The sequence below is a fragment of the Ursus maritimus genome, unplaced genomic scaffold (assembly GCF_017311325.1).
Source record: "Ursus maritimus isolate PB19 unplaced genomic scaffold, ASM1731132v1 scaffold_8, whole genome shotgun sequence".
In the NCBI taxonomy this organism is placed as follows: domain Eukaryota; kingdom Metazoa; phylum Chordata; class Mammalia; order Carnivora; family Ursidae; genus Ursus; species Ursus maritimus.
In genome coordinates, this window is record NW_024426996.1 from 25,609,844 (window position 1) to 25,633,671 (window position 23,828).

The following is a 23,828-nucleotide window of genomic DNA, read 5'->3' on the forward strand; positions in this document are numbered from 1 at the left end:
ATATACATTCTTCTCATAGAAAATACATGAAATAATAAAACTAGAATTATTATCTATTGTTCTTAAGAAAATCGCACTGCTTCCCAGAACATAGACTTTGTATTTCTAAACAAGTCCTCTTTATTTCTGTTTATTTTAGGGCAATGCTGCTTACTCTTGACATTTCTAAAAAAGAATAAGAACATATGTGTTTCCAGTATTATGTGGGAGATAAGAAGTTTGTGAGTGAATTGCATCTTGGCCCTGAAATTTCTGTCATGAGAAAGGTAATAAAATGGGCCAGAGCATACCTGCATTTCCCTCCTCCATACCTCACAGTCATCCTTGCATTGAGTCAGTTTTGTCTCAAGCAATGAATCTGTGGTCCACCCCATCACTAAATTAGAGAGGCCAGCTCTCTTATCCGAGACTGTTCGGAATATAGAAAAGCCAATCTTTCAACTGAAAGAAAGCAGTGGGGGCGCCTGGGTGGTGCAGTCCTTAAGCGTCTGCCTTCGGCTCAGGGCATGATCCCAGCGTTCTGGGATCGAGCCCCACATCAGGCTCCTCCGCTATGAGCCTGCTTCTTCCTCTCCCACTCCCCCTGCTTGTGTTCCCTCTCTCGCTGGCTGTGTCTCTCTGTCAAATAAATAAATAAAATCTTAGAAAGAAAGAAGAAAGAAAGAAAGAAAGAAAGAAAGAAAGAAAGAAAGCAAGCAGTGGATCCAATATCTGGATATTTTTGGTGGCGATCTACATTTTTTTCCTTATCACAATTTAAAAAAAAAAATCAAGGGATTGTCTTTCCAGTAATGCAGAGGCATCTTCACTTTGGCGCACATTCTGCTTGATAGCCACTGGAGCTAACCCTGCACGCTGCTCCCTCATGGCCTCTATCTACCCTTGTACCCAAGTGCCAAGCATGGGCTAGCCACATCTGAAGCTTCAGAGTGGTCTTCTGCCTTGTTGATGTCTCCTTCCATCACTGGAAGTGCTCGTGATACTCGGCTGTGTGGCTCCTCACATCACCAAACCAATTACTTTGCTGGAGGTGGGTGAGAGCCTTCCCCCACCCAAACAGGAGGGACTTCCTCTCTCTGCCGCTTACTACACCCCCGGTGATACTGCTCCTTCGTTTTCGGTCACACTGTCTTTAACGCAATTCCTCCCTCGAGATTCTTAAGACCAGCTCTTTAAGGAACCAGCCCTTAGGGTGCAGGTATCAACTGACTAAGTGGATAAAGGGAGAAATATGCACTAGACAGAACTCAGTAAGATCTGAGTGAAGACAAACAGTAAATATGGAAAAAGGATCTTTCATTTGCATGTGTTACTTTTCATATGTTGTCCTGGTAACTGCTAATAGTCTAGTGCTAAAGAAATGACATGAGGTTCACATGAATTAAGTGGACAAAATGCATCTATCTATATGTCAACCATCATATGCAACATTTTATAAACAATAAAATGTTATTAGTCAGAAAAAAAGAGTCTACCTTTCCCAAAAGACATATCTCAAAATGCAGAAGCACTTTCTTTGGTGTCGTACAAGTATTCACGTACTTATTGGTCAGTTACTCACCTGAGAGATAATTTGGACAATTTTAGATCAATTAAGCTGATGCAAAAGCGACACCATCATATGGAACATAACTAGGTTAATCAGCTTTAAACATTCAGTTCTTGAGGTATTGTAATTTGGGGCAATCTTCATTATTTCACATTTTTAAATAAAATATATCATCATTAATATCTTAAAGCACAAACTTGCATGATTCAAATTTGCATAAAATTCATTTTACTATATTTACTGTTTTGGAAGCTCAAGAAATTATCTTAAGCCAAGATTCTGTGATCTGTGGTTTAGAATATTTATAGACCTTAGCATAAATCAATTTATTCCTCTAATTTGTATTGAATACGCATTATGTACCAGGTTATGTTAAGTGCCAAGAGAGACACATGAACTTCCAATTTGTGTCCCTTCTGGTGGGAAACACTATCTAGTTGAAGAGAGATATATAAATTAACTGATACCATTAAATGGGCTTGCTCTCAAGAGTCAGCACCATGTGTGTTCAAATTCCAGGTCTAGGACTCAGATTTTGTATGTTTAAAGTGGATATAAAATCTACTATCATTATAATAAAGTCCGAATGCTATAATAATTCAAGTTCAAAAAGTGAAGGGGCATCAAGAAAGGAAGTGAATAACTTCATGCAGGGATGTTTCCTCAAAGAAGATGACCTTTCAGTTAAATTAAGCGGACAAGGAAGAAAGAGAAAGACATCCCAGGTAGAAGGAAAAAGCAGCCATAAAAAAGCCTGGTGTGTTAAGGAATAGTATGAAGTTCAAACTGCTTAGAATCTTAAAGAGAAGGTGAAAAAAAGAGATGAGAAGGATAATCATGTTATAAGGTGACTGAAGAGGAGCAAAGAGAGTCATCAGGCGAGAAGCAAGGGTGGAAACTGTGTGATTCCATGTGTCATGTCCACATAGCCCACACATCCTTTATAAAACAGTGCCCATCACACGGTCAACCACCCCTTCTGAAACCAAAACCCTAAAATGTTAACAATAGTAATAAAAATAACTGGGCCTGTGATGTTTGACTCCAGGTGGCACTCTTCACATCTTAGTCCATACTAACGATGTCCTCTGGATTTATACAACACCAGCCTGTTGTGATGTATATTAATTTATTGCTTAAGATGTACATTAATGAACAGAGAGAGAAGTGATATTTATATGCTTGTTTAGTGTCCAGTCAGTGCACATGAAGATTCTTCCTAATGTCCAGACAGGATATCTTCCTGTTTGGGTCCAGATACCATCTCTTTGTCAGTACTATCTTCTTCATTCAAATTCATCTCATTCCTGGCTAATTTTCTATCTGCCATCTCAAGAAAAAGGGAGCAATGCTGTTATTATTCATGATGTGATGGCTCCTTGGAGCCTATTTGTATTGAAACAAATAAATCTCCCTTCTTGCCTCTATAGTTCTCAATTATCATCTATTTAATATAGTATTCACAGTGATGCATCATTCATCATGTCACCATGAATCCTGGCTTCCAATGATTCTTTTGAATGCTACCATTGTGCTTCTTTGATGATAACCACAAAAGCAAGTCTCTGGTCATCTTAAATTTATCATTATGACTTTCTCAGCAGAAACGTAGATCAGCACATCTTCCACCCATATTTCCTATTGAACTCTTTGATCATAATCACTGCATCTCTAGAATGTGATCTCTTTCAATGTTAACCACACTTCTGGTTTCCACACACAGCACCAACAGGGATGATAGGTGAAACAAGAAGAGTGATTCCATTCCTGCAAGGGATGTGTGGCAGGATTTAAGCTATTTGGCAGGGGAGCATGATATAACCAGATTGACAGGGGCAAGAGAGGACATCAACTGGAAGGGCCCAGTGGCATTGCAGAGCAATTGTCTCCAAAGCCCTTGGAACAGATAGATATATCCACCCCTGAAGACTACCTGACACTTGATGTGGAATTTGTGGAGGGATTGGAGTGACCACCCTCGGTGCCAGTGGAAAGGAGTACATAAAGGACACCTGTCACCATCTACCACCTTTGCATATGGTAGACAGAGGCTATCCTATTGGAACACATACAGGAAAAAGCTGCTGGATGGGCCCACGCATGCAACTCAAGCCAAAAGTCAGTCAACCTCCCAGACCCTAAATTCATCTTGTGTCCAATGTAAGTGAATGAGTCACCCAAAACTCACCAGTCACATCCTCACAGAAGAGGGTAAGAGAAAAATGGAGCTAAGTAACTGAAAAATATGGTTTTGACTGGAAATTATAAGGTGTATAGACACTGTACTCTAGTTGGTAAATTTGTTTCACATGGAGGTATGGGTCAATAATTTTGAAACTTTTTAGTATGTATCCTGGGGTTGAACAAATAAGTACATGTATGGTAGGTAATGGGAGCCAAATTTCTCACTATCAAAAAGGGAAGTAATAAATATGTAAGAAAGGAAGGCTTGAATGAACTTTGTGGTCCTGGGAGTAGTCAGAGACATCAGTATGAATTCATATGTACATAGATAGGTAGGTAGATAGATAGAACAGAATAATTACAGGTATGTGTGTACACGGGTTAGTACACAAACCCACATTGCTTAGCTCTCTTCCCTAAAAGAGTCTAGAAGCAGTGAGACCTCATTAACAAGTGCAACCAGCACTCAGATTATTGTTTAAATACCATTATCTATTCAATAGAACCAAAGCTCCTTGAAGAAATGGCTGTTTCCAGGTCTGGGGAAGGGAAAATAACAAGATGAGCCTGGAGCATCTCAAAGTGCCAGAAAGTAAAGAAGTGCTCAAAAAACAAAGTATGGGGGGCAGGTCAGAGGGATACAGAAGCCAGACTGAAAGAATTCACAAAGGCCAAAGCTGAAATAATTAGGCCAACAAAATACATAATGTAGCATTGAATTATAACCCAAAGTACAAAGTGAATATACATGAATTAATACTAATATAAAGTGAAGAATAAATGGAGTGAAGTGACAAATCTTTCCTACAGAAGAATTCTAAATGATATATGTCAATACCCCCCTTCCAGGAGCTTCATCCTCTCCCTCCCTCAGGTTGAGTGAAGGCTAGATTTAGCAATGGGCTTCGAAAAATAGAGTATGGAAGGGGAAAAATAGTAACTTTGGAGTGGAAAAACCTGGCAAATACTACCTTAACCAAGTGCTCAATCCTAACATCCCAGACAATAAATCATGTGAATATCATGTGCTCCCTCATAAGAAAGGAAGAGAAGAGCATTTCTCACACACACACACGCACACACACACCAGTGTGCCTGCACCATTCTGGTGGCCCAAATTTTTGCACTGTACAGCACAAGCACACTGTAACAGCCATCCAGCCAGAATAATGTGCTTGCCAGGCTAGTCTGTCAGCTGTAGAGCAGGCCTTGGGCTCCTGGACCACTCAGACTCAAATGTCTGAGCTCCCCAGGGGAATCTGACCCCTCGGGAAGCAGGGAAGCTGAACTCTGGGAGTTCCATGTTTTGGAACTTTCTCCAAAAGTTTTGAGTCCCCCTTCACTGGCCGAGTGACAATGCCATCCAGACAGGGCACCCAGACCCGCTCCTGTGAGTCCAGTTCTGTGAAAGCATCTTACCCCAAATTTTCTAGATCTGTCTCCAGTGTCTTTGACCAGCCAGTGCCAACCATCTCCACTTCTCCCCTTCTGGGCTCTCTTCCCACTTTGTGATGATTGCATCCAATGTGGAAAAGTATTTGATATAGTCATTGGTGAGGCCAAAGTAGGTGGTGGGTGGGAATGGTAGGGTTAGGGGCTGGGCAGCTGTGGGATGCAACATTCCAGAAATGGAAGGAGGCTTTTTAAACTTGGTACCAAAATCTTTTGCAAACATCATACTTAAAATGAAACTTTAAAGCATCATCATTAATGAAAAAATAAGCAGGTTGTGGATGGCAGGTACATATGAAACCTATTCTATAAAAATTTTTAAAGTACATGAATTAATAAGGCTATAAATGACTTTAGGTATGTAAATTCATAGATAGTTGTCTGATATCTGTGGTTACCGTTGGAAACAGGGACAAAAGGCGCAGTTCTGAGTGTAACATTTCAGTTCTTACAAGAACATTTTACCTTTCAACGCTTGCACTCCCTCAGTCCTAGATATCTTGCTCTCTCTCCATTGTACCTTTGTCCAGATCTCCTCACCCCCCCCTCCAGCAATGCTTCTCCAAACTGGTTAAACGTCTTACACTGTTCATGTACGGCCATCCTAAACTGCCTTACATTTTCTTAAGGCTCAGGGTTGTTTTTTTTTCTTTTTCCCAGTTCAATTAACCATCCTTAAAATCCTCTCTATCCCCTTTGTCCCTCACATTTCTTAGTCCTAGTAGTAAGGAAAAGCCTATATCAGTTTTCATCCTTTTATTCAGAATTATCATAATGTTAAAATATTCCTTTGAATGGTTACGATTCATAACTCAGAAGATTATTAATGTTTCTTTTAATCAACTAGCCCCTGAAGAACTAGACTGAAGTGGGAAAAGAGAGAAGAGTGGGATAGTCACAAAACCTACAAACTTTTCAGGATGGCAATACATCTGTGAAAAATAACAGTCCTGGACAATAATGTTAGATTCTTTTCATTTTTTATTAATTACAGCACAGAGAAAAGAGGCAAAATGTTTAAAGAAATTTGTGTTCTTTAGACAGAGGGTTGGTTTTACACCAACAGAAAAGAAAAACAGACGAATAAGCTCTAGGTCTTCATTTCTCTTTCTTTCTCTTATTCTCAGGGGGGGCTGAAAGACAAAAAGACAAATATAAGTACTGTTCATAAAACCGTATGAGTGTTTGAAATCTATTCAAATGAATGTTGAATTGCTTGGATTGTTATTCCTGCAATTTCCACCAGAGAAAATCCTTCAGCCTGTCCTGGACTCGGAATTCTTCTGTTGGGTTGGGGGAGAGGACACACCAATAATACCGTAAAGTCCTCTCTTTGTCTCTGATGTCATCAGTTCCTCAGGCTTCAAAGTCCCAAGGTTTTCATCATCACTCCTCAGAGTCACTTGCTTAACACCTACTTCTTACCTAAATTAATTACCAACAAAACAAGTGTCTTCTCAAAGTTAGAACTTTCAGAAGTAAATCTTGCCATTTAGGATGAAAACATATCACATCTTGAAAAGATCAAATTTACAGGAGATACGAAGTTGCTTCCTCACTTGGACACACAATATGTAGGTATTATCAGGTGGGCAAAGAGTAAGTGAAAACCTCGTAGTGGGGACAGACCTCATAGTCAGTTTGGAAAATATGAAGGTAATTCATGCTAGAAAATAGTTGGACAATTTGTTTTAAAAAAGTCCATATTCTCTTTTTAAATTTCCCCCAAAATACTACAACCAAAATGGGTGAAATATGTTTATATATAATATATATATTTTATATATGTATATATATAAGTCAATGTATATAAAGATCTTAGAACATGATTGGCACTGGTCTATATGGCTCTTGGTAAATGGTTGGTCAATCTTTGCTATTTTAATAGTAAATATTAAAATTGCTTTTTTTTAAATAAAAATTCAAAGTATAGTTACCTGAGATGCTTGTGATGGTGTTCTTTTAGACTAAGGCAGCTTGAGCTGTGGCAACAAGTTTTGGGCCCTGAATACAGAGAAATGACAGATTTGGAGAAAATATTAGCATCACCATTAGGATAAAAATTAACATTTATACAGCCATTTGTGATTACAAACTAATTTTACATGAATCGCATTCGTTAATTCCAGTTTAGTACTAGAATCTCTACAAGGAAGCTTCCTGACATCCATTGTTCCCAAAGGAATAAAAACATTACCTTCAAGTCATAGGGGGAATATTAAATGGTTCAGACATTAAATATAAACTTCCCCCATTAATCTACAAAACCAAACTCAGATTCAACCCAATCACAAACCAGCATTTTTCAAGAACATGTGCCAATAAATTAATGTTTTGGCTCAAAGACTTGAGCCTTACAAATACTTCTATCTATATTCATATACATCATAACTTTGGAAACAGAAAAAATACTACGAACATTTACTAATATGTTCCTGTGCAGCAGGAGATTAAAAATGAGGGCCATTTAAGTAATTTTGTCAGATAATTGTATGTGGAATAAGATTCTGGTCCTGAGTGTACAGAGTGTCCTTCAGATATATAAACACCTAAGCCCCGGCCAGATCAAATGCAACGAGAAAGGAAATTAGCCATATTGCAATGAAGAGACTCCAGTACCTCCTCGGCAAAGCAGCCCTCTTTGTTTTCAGCTGCGCAGCACTTATCTACAAAGGCTCCAAAATCCCCCATAACAGTTTTCAGTTGTTCCTCAGTTGCCTTGGGCTTGTGTTTCAACAGCTCAACAAGTGCACTGCATTTGAATGAAAACAAAACAACAACAAAAATCAGAAATAAGTTTACTTACATAAAGAAAGTAATGGAATGAGTAAACCGTGGGATTAAAAGGCACAGCGTAGGGAATATAGTCAGTGGTACTGTAATAGCATTGAATGGTGACAGATGGTAGCTACACTTGTGGTGAGCACACCATAATGTATAGACTTGTCAAATCACTGTTGTACACCTGAAAGTAATGTAACATTGCGTGTCAACTACACATCAATTTTTTTAAAAAAGGAAAAAGAAAAATGGAGATGGTAAGGACAGCTGTATTATTGTTTAAGATTATAAGTCTTGGAGCCAGGCAACTCTGAGCTATGGCCCAGGCTTACCACTATAAGCTTTAATATTCTCATTTGCATAAGGAGGAGAATAAAAGCCACCTTCATAGGGTTGGTGGAAGGATCGAATGAGATAATCAATGTAAATTGTTCAACATCTATAGTATCAATAAATCTCAATAAATCAATAGACCTCTTTTCAGTAAGTCTCTGGAAAGGATATGTCATTGCATTTATACATTATTCAGATTTTAGAGGTTATACTGTATTAAAAAGAAAAAAAAGAGTTATGTCATATTGAATTGAATTTGCTAGTGATTTAAGAGCTAAAACTGATCCTTAAAAGCGTAATTATCTTGTTGGACTCCATTTAAAAAGTTTCTAATCTGAGAGTCTTTATATTTGGTCTGTGAAATTTACCCCTTCAGTTAATACTGGGAAGGCCATAGGTAATAAAACCACCCAAACTTAGGGGAGCTGGTGGTTCTCTTTCATTGACATCCACAGAGATAACAGTGCTAGAGAGAGAAGGGTTTTGCGATGTTACTCATAAGTCTATGGCTATGATTAGAACCCCCGAGATGATAACTTTATGGTGCTAAATTTCATGTACTTCTAACCCCTGTGACAGCAACAGGGTATAAAGCCTCAGAACTCATTTTTCTATATATTTTTTACCCAAGCTGCATTCTCAAAAGTTATATGTTGAAGATTTGCCTTGCCTGTGGGTTGCCATAAAACAAACTTAAAATAACCATTCATGCCTAGAAATAAATTCTCCTATGATTTCTACTAACTAATTTGCTCTTTGTACAAATGCATCAGTTAATTATTCATCTTTTTCTACTGGACTTGTCTTAAGACATTATTCCACTGTAGCTTTTATCCACAAGATTATTCTGAATGATTTGTAGGCAAGATTCCAATATAGAGTTTTTTTGCTAAGAAAACAAAAAGCTATCCATTTTATTGTTGACATTTTTATCAGCTTCCTAAGACCAATATTTAAATACTATTTTCTAAAGAATATAATCACTATGTCAGAAAAAGTGACACATTTCAATTTACAATTCTCACTCTCAAGACTCTAAACACTTACAATAATGAAATACTACTCACGATTGTTTCTTGGCTTGTTTCTCAGCCTCAGGAAGTGTACATAAATCTGCATGGAAAGTGAATGTTTCAGCATTAAACTCTTTGGGAACATAGGTCTCATCGACTTCCAGAGCAGAAAAGCATGGTCGTCTGTTCACCAAGGACTCCGTGCAGCATTTGGTGACTCTCTCGCTCACTGGGGTCTTCTCGTGCAACACGCACAACCGGTTCAGGACCACGGACAGCTAAAGAACAGGTGGGAGAGCAGACACTCAAAAGAAGCATAATAAAAGTTTTCCATGAACTCCTACATTCCAGTGGACCAAAAGAAGTGCTATTTTTAACTAGCAATATCGAATCCAAGGTTGATTTGAGGAAGAGATTTGCTTCAGTTTAGAACTCCAGACAATAAGGGACTTTTTAAAGTATTTTCTCTTTATGTCTACATTTTAATAATAATTCACTTGAGAAAATAATTGGTTGAAATAATTTGACATGAGTCCTGAGATATGTATTGGAGCGGGAAGGAAACAGTCTTATATGGGTACATATTTTTAAAAGACCCCAAAGAATATGAAAATTTTTAAATGCCAGGATGAAATATTGAAAACTCATGGAATTTTTGTGAATTTATCATTTATCATCATACAAATCCTCATTAAGGATAATAGAGGTGACCAAGTCCTGGCTGCCACTACCAAATATACACACACATGCATGCACATATATGTTGGTTCCCCCCTGTTTCTGAAAGTTAGCTTTGTCCATATCTAAAGGCAAAAATTCATCATTATTAACTTATTATACTTAAAAGACTCACATAGTCTTCAGCACAGGACATTCTTTCTGACTCAGGTTTCTTACAACATTTGGTGCCCACTTTTCCTAGTTTTCTTGAGACCTCCACAAGAGTTGGAGTTGACACTTGGGGTACTTTCTTGGTGTAACGAACTAAGAGCCTGTAACAAAATAGTTCATGTGTTTTCAGCCAGGCAAGAAACTGTCTTTCTCTAACATAGTAGGTCAAGCAGAGAACACTTAGGCAAAATTAGCTAAAATGACTTTCCATCCATAAAATCATCTTTCTTTCTGGGTTGATTGAATAGTATGGGGGAAGACCTTGTCCTGAGTAACTAGTTAAGCTTATCTTTGTTTCCACCTGTGCTGTATCATCTTAGAAAAGTGACATATTATAATTCAGTAATATTAATACATTTATTTATTACTTCTTTCTTTCCATAAAACCTACTGAGTTCTTTTTTTAAAATTATTTTTAATAATATTTTTTATTATATTATGTTAGTCACCTACTGAGCTCTTAATATATATCAGCACCATGCTAAATTTGAAAGGTATGTATAAGTTTTCTCATCTATAAAGTGGGAAAAATCATATCTGACACATAGGGATGGTGCAAGTATTAAATTAGAATAAAGTATGCAATCAACCTGGCATGGTATCTAGCACATAATAACCACTTACTTAGAATTCTAATCACCACTGAAAGTCATGTATGACTGCAATCTACTCAAAGAAAGAGAAGATATCTGATTCACTGTTGTTATCCCTAGCACCCATAGTCAGAAGAGTGCTAACATATGTAAACCAAACAATAAATATCTACTGAATGATGTGTCTCTTGTCTTTACCTCCATAGATAAGGCTCTATGTGGATCAGGACATTAGTCCATCAGCTTATATATTACTTCTTGAGCTACTATTATTCAAAGCCTACCATTTCCTCCTTTTAAAGCACTGCTGCATTTTGTTTGCCCATAAGCTATTCCTTAGCCTTCAAGGGGCATCCTCAGTTCCTACATTCCACGATTTGCTATTTTCCTTTCCAATCTCAAGAGGCCAATTTTTTTAAACTGCACTCAAATATAGGACTCTCCATCCCATTAACCATCTTATCTCACCCTCTCTAGTCTTTCTTGATGGAGGGAGATTAAAAGTATATACTGTATTTTCATGATTCAAATTTCAATGATAGGTGGTATATATATTAAGTCTTAAATAATTACAAATTGATCAAGAAAAAAATCAGCGGATAAACTAAAATACTTACGCATTTTGGAAGGCATACTCTCCAAGTTTTTCAAAAAGTTCGCAGTTTGATTTGACTAAATTCTGAGGCTCTTCCACAAGAGGTTTAAATTCATCAAGCTGAAAGATAAAAGCATTGTGTCGATGGAACTCCACCTGAGGGCCGCATGCAGGTTCTTTTTCACCGCTCTAGGCAGAATGAGATCCTTCTTCCCTTCTGCCCAAAGTCATGTAATTAGATCTTTGATGCCAAAGCTATCGCGATATGTCCAAACTGTTTATTTTATTTGGTGAGGGTGTGTAGTGTAAGAGATTAAGACTACTCAGGCTCCAGTGTGCGACTGCTGGTGTTTAAGCCGGGCCATCTGACCCATTTTCTAATTGTGTAATTATACCTCTTATCTCCAAGCTTCAGAACCCTTACCACTAAAATGGGGATTAACAAAAACGAAGGGAGAAAAAGAAAAAGAAAGAAAGAAAATGGGGATAAAGATGGTTTTCACCTCAAGAATTGTTCTACAAACCACCTGAAGCTAATGAAATTAAAACAGTGCCTGGCAGATAATAAAAGCTTAATAAATAATGACTACGACTGTATCATTATTATTAAGCCATTTCTCCAGCTGGATTCTGAGCTCCCTGAGATTAGAGATTTTACCTTGGTCATCAGCTCCAGCATGGTGCCCAGCATACAGTAGGTTCTTGATAGAGGAAAGAATGACTTTCCTGTGATTCTGAAGTTTGGAAACCACTATATATGCCAGGAGTGTTAAATATCTTAAACATGTTAAAAATCCTCTTAAAGCATAGCTAAGTAGGGCAAAAATCCTCAAGGTTTCCTCGCCTTATTTAATGTCTTGTAAAACAATTCCTACACTTTTTCCCCAATATTGGAAAATATTCTAAATGAATAGATTTCCCAATCTTCCTTAAGATGCTAATTCTTGATATTTGATAAATCTTGGAATCCAGTTAACTTTATACCTAAATTAAGTCTCTTAACTAACATTTCAATTTATCTTGTTTTGTCCTTAGGAGTGTAAAAAAGAGAGAAAGCATGGTCAAGATTCTGTGAAATTAGAGAGTGCTCCCTTCAGATCTTTCTTTTCTAGGCTATTCTAGGTCTTTTAACCATTCCATTTAAAGCTGTAATGTTTAAGGGCACTGAAATGAAACCATGTCAAAAAAAGATCTAAATTGCACTATGTAGCAATTCACCTTCTTGGATTACTTTCCTTTCTCATTATTGTGGATCCGCAGCCGGAGCGCTACATTGTTGCCCTTTGAGAAACCTACCACTTTGCTGTAGCACGTGGGAGGGTCATCGGTGGCACAGCACTTCTCCAGAGTGGCTTCATATTCCTTGGCAAGTCTCAACAGCAAAGAGACAGAGTACTCAGGGTGCCTTCTTGAGTATTCATACAAAAACCTAATTCAGATGAAAATAAAATGGATTGCATTGGACAAATGAGCAAGAAAGACCACATAACTCACCTCAAGAGTAACTCCTATCCCAAAGGTCTGAATTTGACTAGACCCCATGCAGGGAAGCTTAGTGGCTAAGGGGTTGCAGTTCAGAATTAAAGCTACTTGCATTCGAATCCTGCCTCTGCCACTTAGTTTACTATATCACCTTGAGCAACTTATTAAAACCATCACAGCCTTAGTGGCCTTCTCTGTTCAATGTGGGTAATAACAGTACTTATCTCATAAAATGGGTTGTGGGAAATACATGACATAATCTATGCAAAGCACACACTGTCGGGCACATAGTAAAGGTTTGCTGAGTGACACCTATTATTATTATGTATACTTTTTATAATTTGGACTATACCCCAAAGGGGTTCTGATAGATAAATAGAGACATATTCATAAATTGTTCTTTTTCATCTTTGTATGAGTGAAATCTTGAAGGGTACACAATTGTGTAAAATGTATTAGTACACATTACACTATTATAATCCAACAATAAAAATGCAAAGTTTATCACCACACTTACTGACTATATATAATCATTTAGTCACTAAATTTCATACTGCCCTGCCATGCTACTGTACTTCTGGTCTGTTCAACCAAATATAAAGCACCTGGTAGCAGACTGCATACTTCCTCTTATACTTCCTTATATAAATAGATAAATGTTAGGTAGATAGATAGATACAGAAATACAGAGATATTAAATGTACTACGTATATTCACACATATCTATTGTAGTAAGTTCAAGAAATACTCTTTGAATTAATAAATAAATGAATACTATGTATATAATTTATGTATACACAAAATGTTCCTAGAGGTATTTCCAGAAATATCCCTAAGGAGAAAATGAATGGGGTTGTAATAAAGATAGAAAATTTTATTTCTTCTCTTCTCTAGTATCTTCTCTATTGATTGAGTTTTTGCCATAAGCATGTATTAACTTATAATAATTTTTTAAAACTAATTAATTTTTCCCCCAAAATTTAAAAGCTAGGAGAGGGAAGAATAAAGAAACATTGTAGACAACATGGAAATTGTAACAATGTCAAAGGAAAGCCTAGTTTATCTTCTCGAATCCTGAGGCCATATAAAAGCTATAGAAGGATTATTCCTTATCCACTTACGTGCCAAGGAACACATCTTTTGCCTCCTGATAGTTTTTGCAAACCTCCTTATCTTCAACAAAATCAGCAGCTAACGGGGGCAGGTCACCAGGCAACTCATCTCTTTCCACTTCAGAGAGGCACTGGGATTTTTCCAACACAGGCTTATCACAGCATTCCTTCAGTTTACTGGAGATTGAATCCTGATTTTCACACATATACTTGGCCAGATCCGCCTATAAGCAAGTTGACAAAAAATTTTCAATGTAAATTGACATCACTGCACTTTCTCCCCAGACCTTTATTATGTTGGTAAAATATGTTTATTGTATTTAAGACCATACACATACCATCATGACTTCTATGAATACCTCAGTCCATGTTCCTAAGAACAGAGCCTCAGAACTACTAAAATATTTCCACTTAATTACAAAAGACGGGTCAGTAACAGGGGCCCATCTCAGTTACTATTAATTTTATACTTCGACTGTCAAGGCATTTAAGTTTCTAAATTAAAACTCAGTACTATTTTTCCAAAGAGTCCCCTCAGGCATTTTGAAACCAAATAACTAAATAAAATGTGAGAGATCTTTGAAAAATTACTCAAGACCATAGTCATGGGCCCTACTTACACACGTGAAATCTTTGCCTTAAATTTTCCAGAAAGTATTCTGAGAGATTAAGATGCTGGTATTTGGTCATATTTTTAAGTTTACAGAAAAGTGATATCATGCTAAATATTTGTATAGTTAACACAGATGGTTAACTAAGAGAGAATATAAAGGGAGGAAAATTACATAATTTCTGAAGATCTCTTCAGGTAGTAGCCCTTCTCCCACTCCACCCACCTCCCAAAAATGTCTTCTTAGAAATCTCCCTTTGTAGCAGCTGTCCTACTTCTGTGTAAGCCTTTGTCCTCACAACATGACAGAAAGGGTTACAAAATAATGAATGTGTTTGTCAGACCATTTCGTGAGTGGGATAGCCAGGTTAAAAAAAGTACCACAAGGAAGGGAAAGAATTGAGCAGATTAGGCATAGAAAACAATCTCAACTCACTGTTGGCTTCACGGATAATACTAAGCAAATTCATCCTACCAACTGAAGCGTGTCAGTTACTAAAGAGCATACTGTGGATTCTTTACCCTGTCATCTGCACATTCAAGCAGGTCACCGTGGCAGCATTCCTTGTGGACTTTGGTAAGATCTGTCACCACCTTGGAAACCTCTGCAAAGTCAGCTTTGGGGAATCTCTGGCTCAGGCGAGCTACTGACCTAAAAAGAAAATTCCCCCATGAAAATACTATTAACATGCAGTATTTTATGCGAAAGCATTAGGAAAATACTACTCAAAACAAGAGAATTCAGGACAAAATAGCATATAGATATAATCTGTAAAATTCATTTGTTCTTATTCGAATGCTGGTTCTGAACCACATGGTTACCTGAGGGCAAAATGTTTCCTTAGGGCAGAATTAACCATTGTAAGAGTGTGTGTGGTGGATAGAAGTCCAGTGATTCATAAAAGTGGAAATCAAAGTGAGATTCTAAAAGATGTGGAGAATCATCAGGTTTGGAGCCCAGACCTGGCTTCTAGATCTGGCTTTATCACTCATTAGCAGTGGGACACTAGGCAAATTACTTAGCCTCTCTGAACCTTGGCCTCTATATGGTCACAAAAGCTTGCTAAACTAAAGGACTGATGTGAGGATTAAATTAGGTTAATCCGTAGGAGAGCATTTTATAAACTGGAACCAAGACATTGATCCAGCACGTCTAAGCTTTCTGACAACATGGAAGAGGCTAATATCCACATGCTTTTCCAAATCACGTCAGCATCTCCTAAATCGGATTAAAGCTTCTTCTCCCCCCAGACCAATCAACAGCCTGTTTAACTGCATATTATTTCATGTTGGGGTTGTTTTGTTTACTGATTTAGTTAGTTGATCTTGGTGGTAGTGTAGGGGGTAGGGATGGCAGGCAAAGATCACTCCAACGATGGTTTCTAGAGAGCTTGCAGGATGTGTATTATTTTCATTTTATCTCCTGTTGCTGTTGATTCATTGTTGACTAGCAAGTGAGGGATGAGGGAGAGGATTTTTCTTGGCTTAGAAAATTGAAGGATGCTCCTAGAACCAGCTAAGAAATATAAAAACAGAGACCCAGACAAAACCAAGAGATTAACAACAGAGCTAGAGCTATGAGAAAATGAGAACTAACCCTGATGGCTAAATTTAATTATCAGAACATAAAAGGACAAACATTTCCAGATAATTAGTGTTGTCTGGGGGGATAAAATTAAGTAGAAGACCCTGACAACTGCTCTATAAAAAGAGTGGATCATTAGAATAAGGTCCCTAGTTTTTCTAAATATGTGGGAGTTTAAATACCTGTCCTAGACAAAAAAAGATACCCTCTAAATTCTTTGACTACTTAGAAAAAATATGATTAAAAATAATGAGGAATTATCACTGATGTTCTGATTCTCACCACTGTTAAATTTCTACCTTTTAAACAACTAGAAAGATGCATGCGAAAGCACCACATAAAATGCCATAGAAATGTACATTTTTGTGGCTAACAGACACATGAAAAAATGTTCAAAATCATTAGCCATCAGGGAAATTCAAATCAAAACCACACTAAGATACCACCTTACGCCAGTTAGAATGGCAAAAATTGACAAGGCAAGAGACAACAATTGTTGGAGAGGATGTGGAGAAAGGGGATCCCTCCTACATTGTTGGTGGGAATGCAGGTTGGTGCAGCCACTCTGGAAAACAGTGTGGAGGTCCCTTAAAAAGTTAAAAAGTGAGCTACCCTATGACCCAGCCATTGCAATACTGGGTATTTACCCCAAAGATACAGACATATGAAGAGAAGGGCCATATGCACCCCAATGTTCATAGCAGCATTGTCCACAATAGCTAAATCGTGGAAGGAACCGAGATGCCCTTCAACAGATGACTGGATTAAGAAGATGTGATCCATATATACAATGGAATATTACTCAGCTATCAGAAAGAACGAGTTCTCAACATTTGCTGCAACATGGACGGCACTGGAGGAGATAATGCTAAGTGAAATATGTCAAGCAGAGAAATACAATTATCATATGATGTCTCTCATCTGTGGAACATAAGAACTAGGAAGATCGGTAGGGGAAGAAAGGGATAAAGAAAGGTGGGGTCATCAGAAGGGGGAATGAAGCATGAGAGACTATGGACTATGAGAAACAAACCGAGGGCTTCAGAGGGGAGGGGGGTGGGGGAATGGGATAGGCTGGTGATGGGTAGTAAGGAGGGCTCGTATTGCATGGTGCCCTGGGTGTTATATGCAACTAATGAATCATCAAACTTTACATCAGAAACCAGGGATGTACTGTATGGTGACTAACATAATATAATAAAAAAACATTAAAAAAAAAGAAATGTACATTTTTGTCAACTGAACCATAACCATTTACATCATTATAAAGATTCAAACAAAGTTTAAAATACCATGCTTTGAAGGCTCTATCTCCGAACTTCTGGAGGCTGGCACACTTGAATCTTTCTCTGGCAGATGAAACCAGTACTTTTTCCCTCAGAGCATCAATCTGCAAAAAAGAAATGATTTTGGAAAAATTAGAAAAGGAAATTCTACACAAAACACCCCTTTATAAGTTCAGATGAGACTGTGCCAAATTAAATTTTAAAGAAATAATTTACACCTAAATTCCCAAGGGCTCACTATTGGCAAATAATTATTTTTCTATGCCCAGGAGGAGCAAAAATCAGTCCGGTCCTACTGGAAGACTCTAGGTGATTAAGAACCAGAATGGCAGCATCGCCAGGGAAAGGGGAGCTGACAGGAAATGTGGAACAGAGTCCATTAGTATACCAGAAAATATAACTTTGCTGACTTCTTAATTTTGCATATAATTTATCTCAACCCCTCCTCCACCAACTCTCACAACATCACTGAACTCCCTAGAAGAGGGAGGAAAGCTTTTTTGACCACGTAAAGAAGTTTGTATCAGAGATGTGAATTCCCTAAATCTAGCCATAAGATGCTCGAAGTCTGAGGTTGGTTATGAATTGGTCCTGCTAGTCTTCTGGGGAATACCTTGGGTGTCAGGCAGGCAGCCTTATCGGCAGCTTGGCAGCATTCGGCAAAAACTCCTTTATATTGTTGAGCATAGTAAAGCAGTTCTGGGGCATAAAAGTAAGGATGTCTTCTGGCAACTTCATACAGGTATCTACATTTTTAAAAAGAAAAATAGTAGTCATTTTTCTATAGCAAACAGTGGTATGGGAACAATTGTAATCAACATTCTCATCAAATTTACCAGTTAATCTCAATTTGCACACGATGACCTTGCTTTGCCATTCTGTAAGTCAGTGACAGGTTGAATTCTATATATAAATTATGTACATACATATGTATAAGTTATATATATATGCATACACATATACACACACATAGGTATAAAATAAACTTCGGTGATGCAATGTTTTTGACTAAAATGAAATCAATTCTGAGAATAACTAAATACATATCTTCATAATATTTTAACACAGGCCAATCTGTTTTGTTGTTTATGCAGATCACGTCCTGTTTCAATGAACTCCGAAAGATCTTTGATCCAATTTTTTCCATCATGGAGAATTTTGTAGTATCAAATATTATGACTGCTTTGAAAATTGTCATTAGAACAAAAGCTTCTAAGCCTTAATGTGGAGAATAATTTTTATTGTAGTAATGGTTAAAATAAGCCTCGACCTTTTTCATAATTTTTCATTTCGAAGTGTAAAAATCTGATGACTTACTTTCCCAAAAACCTCTGTTCGTTTTCCTGAAAGGCGGCGCACAGGGCATCAGGCTCCGGGGTCACCAGCGGAGGGAAGCCGGGGTTATCGTCCTTGTGCTTCAGGAAGCACTCATTTCTCTCGGGCTCTTGTTTCTCGCAGCAGTCAGCCAGCTCGCCGTACTTCTCACGAAGAGAAGCAACTGTACACAGTTTGTCTCCGAAGAGAGTGTGCTGGATGGGAGAGAGCAGGCTTCAGGTCACCGGGAGGGATTTTATTTTCTTTGTACCCAAAGAACAGTATAAAAAATTGAAAGCATCGGTAAACCTTAGTTAGGACATCATGTACACATACACTTTTTTTCTCAGATTTAGAGCGTTTGCCTTGATTTGACCATCTATGGGATTTTCGTAAGACTTGACCATCACCCAACTACTTGGGGTGGGTACAACAGAAGAGCAACCCGAAGGAATGAACACGGCTCCTATTTCTACCTAACGCTACGGGCTAGGAGAGCTGATTAAAAAAAAAAAAAAAAAAAAAAAAAAAAAAAAATCAAGGGAAAATAATCCTCTAAGTAGCAAGCAGGTGAATTCATGTTAGGGAAGAAAATATTCAGATAGTTTCTCATTTGATCTTCTTCTTTCCGAAAGGTCCACCTTTTAAGTAGATACCATTCAAAAACTGAGGAGTAACACAATTTACTGTATATTAATTATTACGTTAAAATATAGATCTTTTTTTATTCTAGAAACATTTGCCTCAAAACACGTTTGTTCCAGTGTATTGTTTCTGTCCCCATTAATTTTTATTATGAAAGCAATTGGATCTTCAGGGAAAATATACTGCTGAAGACAGAACTTATTAATACTTTTTTTCTGAAAAATACATTTTTAAAAATTCATATTTACAGCCATAACTCTGTGTTAAAAATATCGAGTTAAAGTACTGATTTTACCTTGATGGAGAGATACATAGAGAGAAAGAAATAAGAGGGGGAAAAGTTTCAGTGATAAATAAAGACTGGCCTTGCCCCGGAAAGGTATACATATACAGGTTGAGTGGTGAGAGAAACATAAACCTCTCCCTGAATTGAAAACCTATGTAGAAATACCAAAAGTTGAAAGTCTTTCAAAATGAATAAATGCCCTGATTTTTTATTCTATGTAAAAATGTAACTATCCCTAAAATGAGGACTATATAACTGTACTATTATTTTACCTAAGAACCAAAATCAACACAGAAATCAGATGAGTGTCTCCGGAAGATGAAAACTGTGCTCTCACTGTTAGCTTCCATGAAAAGAAATCAAACCTCAAATTTTAAAAAGAGACTTTTCCAAATCACAAATTTCCATTTAAATACATTGTAACTGTTGTGTGTAGTCTTCATACAGAAATGTTTTTAAAAATGTGGGTATAGCTAGAACATTTCTGTCACAGAAGAAACGATGGCTATCCCCACTTTTGAGACTTGCTTATGAATTAACAATTGAGGAAACAAAAGTGGGATTGTTTTTCCTTTGAAATATTAGGATTACTTACAGGAAGAAGAAATAGTTCTCAAAATCAGAATGTACTTACAAGGGATTTGTCACAGTCAGCCCCTGACTGGTCAGCAGCACAACCTTTTGCAAACTCAGTCACTTCCTTTGCTAATTTCACATGATCTTCAAATGGGCACTGCTGGAGATACTGAGAAAAGGCAACCAGCACCCTGAAACAAAGGACATAGAAAAATGTAAGTTGGGGCATCTGGGCGGCTCAGCCGGTTAAGCGTCTGCCTTCAGCTCAGGTCATGATCCCAGGGTCCTGGAGTTGAGCCCTGCATTGGGCTCCGTGCTCATCGGGAGTCTGCTTCTCCCTCCCTCTACTCCTCCCCCTCCCTGTGCTCTCTCTCTCTCTCTCTCTCAAATAAATAAATAAATAAATAAATAAATAAAATCTTTTTTAAAAAAGAAAAATGTAACAAGGTGAAATGTTAACATAAAGCAGCTTGCTATGCTGGACAGCAAACTGTGTCTATATATGTTCCATATTTTATACACCTCACTATCAGCCAGAAAGTTTATTCACATCCGCTGTCATCTGACGCTTAACCAGGCATATGTGGCTTTTTGGGCAAAGAGTTTAAACACATTTTAAATACATGTGTGCATGTGTCAGGAGATGCACAAACATAGAGCAGGCAGGTGAAATGTATTCTAAATAAATCTAATTATTAAGACTAGGGACATTATATAGGCTCTCTGACTATTTAAAACAAAAAAACAAAAACCACACACACCTCTCATTTAATCAGGCAGTAGCATGAGATTGACATTTAAAAAGGAAACCGTTTTCTCATTTTGTACAAGATTAAAAAGTATTAAAATGCTCTCAAGAAACCACAGAGCTATTCGCTAGTAAAGGAATTCAGTAAGTGAGCTGCAAAAGGAACCATATATTCAAGTCTCTCTCACCATGCAGGTTATGGAAGAGTTCCAGAACTACACTGTTCAATACGGTAGCCAGTAACCACCTGTGGTCAGTGGCTACCGTATTGAACCGCACTGATATAGAATATTTCCATCAATGCAGAAAATTCTATTGGATAGGATGGTTCTAAAAACCAGACTCTGATGACAGGGGAATATAAGAACTTCAGAGTAATAACCCAGACTATTAGAAACATTAAATTTGACTGTTCTGGATTTTAACTTACAGGCCTCTGAAATGTTCTTCTCCCAAATCATTGTATCGATGTGCAATCTCACTCTGTTCTGCAGAGGAAAAAAGAAAAAAACAAAACCGATTTGTTTACATTCTAAAGGAAACAACTTAGTTATGATGTTACTTTTTGTGTTTCTCTCCATGTGACTTAGGTATTCATTTGCTCCAAAATATTGGCCTTGGATCCCTACAGAAAATCTTGGGATGATGCTGAACTATTTCTTCTGCATTAAAACAGACTAGTTATTCAATCACCATGATACTATTTGAAAAGTCATTAAATACTTATAGCTTTATATTCTAACTTGGATAAGATCTAATGCTCTTGTGGTGTCTATTAACAGTTTCTGAGAGGACAGTCTGAAATAAAAAATATAAATACAAGTTCTATTTATAAGATTAACACCATAGGCTTTTGTTTATTTATAAATCAAGGGGCAATAGCTTTTGGGAATGTAGAGCTATGAATTCTAACATCAACTATATTCGGTGAAGTTTAAGTCACTCTGCTTAAGTTCCTTCAAGTGCAGAAGGAAGTTACAGCTACTAAACAATTCTCACCTTTTTTTTTTCACCTAGAATGTTAGAAATATATTAATAAGATAACTTCCTGAACGGCTGGGTGGCTCAGTAAGTTAAGCCTCTGCCACCAGCTCAGGTCATGATCTCAGGGTCCCGGGCTGCTCAGTGGGGAGTCTGTTTTTCCTTCTCCCTCTGCCTGCCCCCCGCTGGGGCTCTCTCTCTCTCTCTGTCTCTTTCAAACAAATAAATAAAATCTTTAAAAAAAATTTATTGAGGGATCACAAATACAAAAATCATCACTATCTAGAAATAAATGCTAAAAGAAAACACTTCCTTCAAGATGCAGGGTTTTCTAAAATTTTCTCTTACTAGGAAAATAAAGTAAAAGTTGAACAATAGGAAAATAGAATTCTTACGTGCTTCTCGACGAGTCACGCCCCTGGAATAAGCAGAGCTAAAGAGAAAGAGGAGGGAAATAAAAGTTACCCACTTCATTTTGCCAAATGCTTGTGGGGTTGATAGAAGAGAAAAGGTAGGACGAACAGAGGGAAATTCGCACTAATATACTTCTTTAACCAATAATTGTAGATTATTAACCAGACTCATCTTTGTATTTCATTGGACCCCGACTGATTACAAAATTCATATTATTCTTGCCAAAAAAATTGTTTGACTAAATCCATTGCGTATGTTTGCCATCTGGAACTGTTTTCTCCACAAGACCTTGTCAATTCATTAGTTATGTAAAACATCTTATCAAATTTTACATAAGAGTTTAAACGATTTGTCCCTATTATTCATTACCATGTTCTTTATCTGTGATTTACCATTTGACATTTTAGTTTTTAATATTTGCAAAATTCTAACCAAACCAATGATTTATCTTGGAAATAAGACTTACTAAAAGAGCTAGGGTTTGAACTGTATCTATTGTTAATTCCAGGTACACTTTTGTCAATAAGTAATGAAAAATTCACACATGCGCGTGTACACACACACACCACACACACGGGCTTCCATGTCTTTTTCACTCTCCTAAAATTGTTCTAAAAAAAGCTGACGTTGCCTCAAATGCAAACTAAGAAAACCCACAGGAATAAAAACAACGAAAATGGTTGTTCAGAGGTCCCATCCCAGCTCTGGCCCACATGTGATTCAGGTCCTGTGGTAGGGTACTTAGATGTAATGTGGGCCTATCTCATGGAATTTTCAGTTAAGGAGACATGGGGAAGAAAATGGATGCAATGACAGTAAGGCCAAACTTTGCCATAAAAATATATATAGGATAGGAGCGTCCGGGTGGCTCAATCGGTTAAGTGTCCAACCCTTGATCTCAGCTCGGATTTTGATCTCAGGGTTGTGAGTTCAAGCACCGTGCTGGGGTCCACACTAGACATGGAGCCTACTAAAAAAAATACATAAAAACACACACACACACACACACATATATACAGGTTGAACCTTGATTATAGCTCTTGAGGTTATAAGAATCCTAAACTTCCACCAGGTATCATATTCTTTCCATCCCTGCTCATACTTTTTTCCTTTCTCCCTTTAAATTAAAAAAAAAGTCATATGCTCTTCTTTAATGTTACTTTTTACTTCAAAATAAATTTAACATTATGTCTGAAAACAAAGGAAAGCAAAGATTATTTTCAAAAATGTTTTTCAAACTGCTTCCCTTACTCTCTCCACCCAAGATTTTGATCTCTACCTATGAAGAGCTACTCTATCTCTGTTCTTTTGCTTTGAAGATAAAGAACCACAAATTTCAACCAGGAGGAAAATTGACTTTCTCTGATACTACAAAACAATAATTAGTTTCAAGCCAGT

General features: G+C 37.3%; 1 protein-coding gene across 8 annotated transcripts in view; it reads right to left on the reverse strand.

Annotated features, from left to right (window-relative positions):
- Positions 1-6,148: 6,148 nt before the first annotated feature.
- The window catches only part of ALB (albumin), a 125,180-nt gene continuing 107,500 nt past the window's right edge, over positions 6,149-23,828 (reverse strand). For 6 of the 8 annotated variants that reach the window (XM_040625422.1, XM_040625424.1, XM_040625421.1 and 3 more), the window contains exons 3-17: positions 22,412-22,449; positions 21,466-21,523; positions 20,346-20,478; positions 18,784-18,995; positions 18,080-18,212; positions 17,473-17,570; positions 15,118-15,247; positions 13,995-14,209; positions 12,688-12,820; positions 11,414-11,511; positions 10,166-10,304; positions 9,367-9,590; positions 7,805-7,937; positions 7,123-7,189; positions 6,149-6,318 (exon numbers count right to left, since the gene is read on the reverse strand). In XM_040625422.1, coding sequence (XP_040481356.1) covers positions 7,148-7,189; positions 7,805-7,937; positions 9,367-9,590; positions 10,166-10,304; positions 11,414-11,511; positions 12,688-12,820; positions 13,995-14,209; positions 15,118-15,247; positions 17,473-17,570; positions 18,080-18,212; positions 18,784-18,995; positions 20,346-20,478; positions 21,466-21,523; positions 22,412-22,449 — 1,786 coding nt within the window. In that variant the 3' untranslated portion in view covers positions 6,149-6,318; positions 7,123-7,147. Of the gene's footprint in view, positions 6,319-7,122; positions 7,190-7,804; positions 7,938-9,366; positions 9,591-10,165; positions 10,305-11,413; positions 11,512-12,687; positions 12,821-13,994; positions 14,210-15,117; positions 15,248-17,472; positions 17,571-18,079; positions 18,213-18,783; positions 18,996-20,345; positions 20,479-21,465; positions 21,524-22,411; positions 22,538-23,828 lie in introns of those variants that run through there. The other 2 variants (XM_008693206.2, XM_040625425.1) reach the window with 2 other exon arrangements.